Below are 5,897 nucleotides of genomic sequence, written 5' to 3' on the forward strand. Positions count from 1 at the left end.
TCTTTTCCATTATGGTTTATCACAGGACACTGAATATAGTTCCTTGTGCTATACAGTAGGACTTTGTTGTTTATTCATTCTATATATAGTAGTTTGCATCTGCTAATCCCAAACTCCCAATCCATCCCTCCCCCATGCACTCCCCCTTGGCAACCACAATCTGTTCCCTATGTCTGTGAGTCTGTTTCAGTTTCATAGATAGGTTTATTTGTGTAATATTTTAGATTCCACATATAAGTGATATCATATGGTATTTGTCTTTCTCTTTCTGACTTAGTTCACTTAGTATGATAATTTCTAAGTCTATCTATGTTGCTGCAAATGGCATGATTTCATTCTTTTTTATGGCTGAGTAGTATTCCATTGTATGTATGTACCACATCTTCTTTATCCATTCATCTGTCGATGGGCATTTAGGTTGCTTCCATGTCTTGGCTGTTGTGAATAGTGCTGCTATGAACATAGGGGTACATGTATCTTTTTGAATTATAGTTCAGATATATGCCCAGGAGTGGGATTGCTGGATCATATGATAACTCTATTTTTAGTTTTTTAAGGAACCTCCATACGTTTTCCATAGTGGCTGCCCCAACTTACATTCCCACCAACAGTGTAGGAGGGTTCCCTTTTCGCCACACCCTCTCCAGCATTTGTTATTTGTAGACTTTTTAATGATGGCCATTCTGAATGGTGTGAGGTGGTACCTCATTGTAGTTTTGATTTACATTTCTCTAATAATTAGCGATGTTGAGCATCTTTCCATGTGCCTGTTGGCCATCTGTATGACTTCTTTGGAGAAATGTCTATTCAGGTCTTCTGCCCATTTTTCAGTTGGGTTTTGTTTTTTGTTGTTGTTAGTGAATTGTAGGAGCTGTTTGTATATTCTGGAAATTAAGCCTTTGTTGGTCACATCATTTGCAAATACTTTCTCCCGGTCTGTAGGTTGTCTTTTCATTTTGTTTATTGTTTCCTTTGCTGTACAAAAACTTGTAAGTTTAATTAGGTCCCATTTGTTTATTTTTGCTTTTATTTCTATTGCCTTGGGAGACTGACCTAAGAAAACGTTGGTATGATTTATGTCAGAGAATGTTTTGCCTATGTTCTCATCTAGGAGTTTTATGGTGTCATGTCTTATATTGAAATCTTTAAGCCATTTTGAGTTTTTTTTCGTATATGGTGTGAGGGTGTGTTCTAACTTCATTGATTTACATGCAGCTGTCCAACTTTCCCAACACCACTGGAAGCATATAGCATTTGCCTTATTTTTTTATTTTTATTTTTTGATAAATGTTCTCCAAACTGTCATGTTTGTAACAAACAGCATTTAAATAAAATAAATTTATTTTCTGACTTAGAATATTAAAAAAAAAAATCCCAAGTCCAGTGGGGTGATGAACTCAGAGACTTTAAAATTCCCTCTAGTCCTAGGAGTCTGATTCCTTTATGAGTCACTCATGCCTTCCTCCTGGGCAGAGCTGTGGGGTGCACAGAACCTGGGCTCTGGCATCAGACAGCCCCAGGTTTGAATCAAGTCCCACCACTCGCAGCTGTGCGGTCTTGGGTTTGTCACTTCACTGGTCACTTGTCCTTGCCCACAAAAGTGGAGATACCATGTCCCTTGTGAGGTTGTTCGTAATTACGAGACAGAAGGACATTGGGCCAGGCTCCTGAGTCCTGAGTCCTGAGTCAGGTTCCTGAGTCTTGACAAGCGGCCTGCCCCCTGATGTTGGTTCATGAAGCGGCTATTCAGTCCCCCCAGTGTGTTCACTGAAGCTTGTGGCCAATCCCAGATTGGACCTTCCTGTCCCTTCCCTACCCGGCCTCGCCCTGCCCCTGCCTGGTTTTGCAGGTGGACACCGTCCAGGCGCATCTGGGCACCTAGGGTTGGAGAGGCAGGAATCCAACTAGAAGAGCCAGAAAAATTCCAATACAGGGAGGACCCAAGAGAAGTCCCAACAGAAGACGGAACAGACCTGGCCACATGGACCCCAGAGCCTTGGAACACTTTGCTTGTTACACCAGTTGCGCCTCCCTTTGGGGACCTCCAGCCAGTGTTTTCTGGTTAGGGTTCCATCAACAGTTCCCTCTGTGGCGGTGGAGACTGGCCAGGTGTGATCTGAGGGGAGGTAGTGGGGAGCGCCCCCTAGTGGCCGTCGCCGAGCATGTCAACCAGGGGCCTCTTGGGGCTGTTTGTCATCCCCACCAACCCCCTCTCCATCCCACCTTCTCAGTGCCTTGTCCTTTCTGAGCATGTTTCCCCAACCTGGCCACTGCCTCGCTACACAAGGCCAGAGACCATAAATTAGAGATCCATGGCTCTAATTTACTTGGCCAGCACAGTGTTGTTGAAACATTTCATTACAGGCCAATACTTAAACATCAGATTTGACATAAAAATCCAGATATGTAATTTCTCTTGAAAAATCAGAAGCTCTGGCAGCACTGAGCTTGGGCTTCTGCCTGGCAACAGTGGTGAAGGCAGTTTACAAAACAAGCAAAAATCCCTGCCCTCTCGGAGTTGACGGTCTGGTGCGGGAGGGGAGAGAGAAGGAGCCCTTAACAAAGCCAGTTATGATGCATATATAGAGACAAGGGGGGTCAGACCAAGCAGGGCTTATAGGCCGCTTAAAGCAGCGGTCCCCAACCTTTTTGCCACCAGGAACCGGTTTCGTGGAAGACAGTTTTTCCACAGAAGGTGAGGGGAATGGTTTCGGGATGATTCAAGCACATTACATTTATTGTGCACTTTATTTCTATTATTATTACGTTGTAATATATAACGAAATAATTAAACAACTCACCATAATGCTGACAGGAGGGGGAGCTCAGGCGGTCGTGCGAGTGATGGGGAGCGGCTGTAAGTGCAGATGAAGCTTCGCTCGCTCGCCTCCTGCTGGGCGCCCTGCTTCCTAACAGGCCACGGCCCGGTACCGGCCTGGGGACCCCTGACTTAAAGGACAAAGGCTTTTACTCCAGTAGACTGGGAGTCACAAAGGCGTTGCCAGGAGGCTTATGTTACTTTCGACTAGGCTGTTCCGGCTGCTGTGTGGACTGTAGGGTGGGGGGCAGGAGCAAAAGGTCCCGTTAGGGGGCTGCTGTTGTCGTTCAGGTGGGAGGTGACTAGGATGGTGTTAGTCAAGGAGATGGGAAGTGGTTGGTACGGAAGAGAATTAAAACCTCCCAAGTGCATGCAAAAGCATCTCCCTGCCCCCGTATCTCCTGACCTCTGTTCCCACCCAGGCAGAGGGTCCCTGGTTGCAGCCCCATCAGCCGTGGCCTGAGCCACTATCCACTGGATGGATGGGTTACCCTCCCCCCAAGACTTCACAGGTAGCCCATGTTGGTACAATCCCAGGGGGGTCACTCACCAGGACCCAGAAGAATACCAGTCTGTACCCCCAACATTGAGAAGACACAGGCAAATGCCAGCCCCCAGTGTGACCAACGGAACAGTGAATTTTGTTAAAGTGACTTCTCTCATTGAGTCCTGATAATGAGGGAATCTTCTGGAGGAGAGCAGAAAGGTCGTAACAAGCAATACAGCTGCCACCTGTGTGGAAAACTCTGACACTTCTGAAGTTTTCAGCTATAAGCAGCACAGCTGTCTTGAGGCCGCCATGCTGTGAGGAAGGCCAAAGTCGCATAGATGGAGAGAGGCCCTGAGACTAGTTGAAGAGAGAGGCCCAGCCAGCCCCCAGCTGCTCTGGCCACTGTCTGATTGCACTTGCCTGAGACCAAGGCCAGAACCATGCAGCTGAGAACTTCCTGAATTCCTGACTCATAGAAATGACTATCTTTATTGTAAGCCGCTGAATATTGGAGTGATCTGTTATACAGCAGGAGATCACTAGAATAGCTCTTGACTTCAAGGAACTTAAAATCGAGTTGGAAAAAAGCCAAGAGGTAAGTGAACGTAGCCAAGTTTATTAGACAGTGCCAGCAGTCTGGACGACCAAGGCCCAAACTGTAAAGCCCTGTCTATGTAAATATAGTAAATATAGCCACCCTCGCACCCCACCTTTTCTCTCCCTCCACCTATCTTGCTCCTATATTTGCTCCTATCTTGACTGACCTTCCAAATCCTTGATTCTCATCATAGGTTTGCAGTTCTCTGCAGGGCTGACACTTTCTCAAACTCGCAACCTGCTAAAGCCCTAAATTAACAAGCTACCTGGTCCTCCCAACTTCACTTTGGATATACTGCCAAGAGTGGAATCAAGGATGTTTAGACCACAGACCCCTGGTTCTGGTTCCTAGTTCTTGGCAACAGTCATCACATAAATTTTCCAACAAGAGACACATCCGCGGAGCGCTCACCACAGAGAGGAGGTTTCCTAGGCCGTCCCGCCTTCTGCCGCCGTCGCCGGGCTGCGCCGCTCGAGCCCGGACGCGCCTCGGCGCTCCTCGCCGCTTCCACCCCCGCGGCCGCCGCTCCCCCTCGACGTCCGCACACACACCATGACGAAGAAAGAGAAGAAGTCCTTCAACCAGAGCCTGGCCGAGTGGAAGCTCTTCATCTACAACCCGACCACCGGAGAGTTCCTGGGGCGCACCGCCAAGAGCTGGGGATCGCTCTGTGTGATAGGGAAGTGATGCTGTCTGGAGGCGACATCCTGTGCTCCTTTCTTCCTTCTGTCCTTTCGCTCCCTATTTTGGCCTCCTGGTTTGATCTTGCTCTTCTACCTAGTCTTTTATGGGTTCCTGGCAGCACTCTTTTCATTCACGATGTGGGCTATGCTTCAGACTCTGAACGATGAGGTTCCAAAATATCGTGACCAGATTCCTAGTCCAGGGCTTATGGTTTTTCCAAAACCGGTGACGGCATTGGATTTTTCATTCAGCGTGTCTAATCCAGAGTCCTCTAGAGGGTACATTAATGACCTTAAGAAATTTCTAAAGTCATATGGCTTAGAAGAACAGAAGAATCTCACAAATTGTCCCAGTGGAGCGTTTTATGAGCAGAAGGGTCCAGAATATACTTCATGTCAGTTTCCTCTTGTCTTACTTGAAGCATGCAGTGGTGTGAATGATCCCGAGTTTGGCTACTCCACAGGAAGCCCTTGTATTCTTGTGAAAATGAACAGAATAATTGGATTAAAGCCTCAAGGAGAACCAAGGATAGAATGTATTTTGAAGGGTGAAAACACAGCAGTGCTATCAACTTATCCTTCCAATGGAACGATAGACTTAAAATATTTTCCATATTATGGGAAAAAACTGCATGGGAGCTATCTACAGCCATTAGTTGCCGTCCAGCTCATCTTTGGTAATAGAAATGACGTAAACGAAGTCACAGTTGAGTGCAAGATTGACGGATCACCCAACCTAAAAAACCAGGATGATCGTGACAAATTTTTAGGACGAGTTGTATTCAAAATCACCATGCGTCCGTAGTAGGAGTTAAGATATCTCCACAGAGTAAACGTTGTGTTGTCTTGTCTTCATTTTGTATCAGCTGGACCTGCCATTCCAGAATTATGAGACCGCCTTGGAGAAAGGTGGAGTGGTACATGACACTGGCGTAGCATCATAATGTGCTTCCAGATCGTAGTGTTCAGTTTCCTTCAGAGTAACTGCCTGTTGCCTCTGCTGCGTTTTGAACGATGTACAGTCACCAGATAGGGACTGTGAACACCTGATTCTGAACATGTAGGATGGGGGTCTTGTCCAATTTTTATGTGGTTTAATTGCCAAGTGTCTAAAGCTTAATGTGCTGTGCTGTGTAAATATTTTATAGATTTAACACTGGTTAACTGTCATATTTTGATGCCAGCAAAGTTTTAGGGGATAAAATGGTACCTGACCAACGTCAAATGACTTTATAGCTGCAAGAAATGCGGTGTATGGAGAAGCTCTGTATGTGAGGAGGAAAAAGGAAAATAAAAGTGGATTTGAAA

General features: G+C 46.3%; 1 protein-coding gene across 1 annotated transcript; it reads left to right on the forward strand.

Moving 5' to 3' along the window:
• Nucleotides 1–4,381: 4,381 nt before the first annotated feature.
• LOC137755405 (sodium/potassium-transporting ATPase subunit beta-3-like) lies at nucleotides 4,382–5,897 on the forward strand. Its single transcript, XM_068531552.1, has 2 exons — nucleotides 4,382–4,566; nucleotides 4,663–5,897. Exons 1-2 carry the CDS (start codon nucleotides 4,459–4,461, stop codon nucleotides 5,392–5,394), a joined length of 840 nt encoding a protein of 279 aa, XP_068387653.1. The 5' UTR covers nucleotides 4,382–4,458; the 3' UTR covers nucleotides 5,395–5,897.

This window comes from Eschrichtius robustus, chromosome 20 (assembly GCF_028021215.1).
Source record: "Eschrichtius robustus isolate mEscRob2 chromosome 20, mEscRob2.pri, whole genome shotgun sequence".
In the NCBI taxonomy this organism is placed as follows: Eukaryota; Metazoa; Chordata; class Mammalia; order Artiodactyla; family Eschrichtiidae; genus Eschrichtius; species Eschrichtius robustus.

Bases quoted from the DNA above. Each gene is read 5' to 3' on its own strand.
- LOC137755405 (XM_068531552.1), top strand. From the start codon at position 4,459: ATGACGAAGAAAGAGAAGAAGTCCTTCAACCAGAGCCTGGCCGAGTGG. The intron at 4,567-4,662 runs GGATCGCTCTGT...TTTTGGCCTCCT, and splicing joins GGCGCACCGCCAAGAGCTGG to GGTTTGATCTTGCTCTTCTA.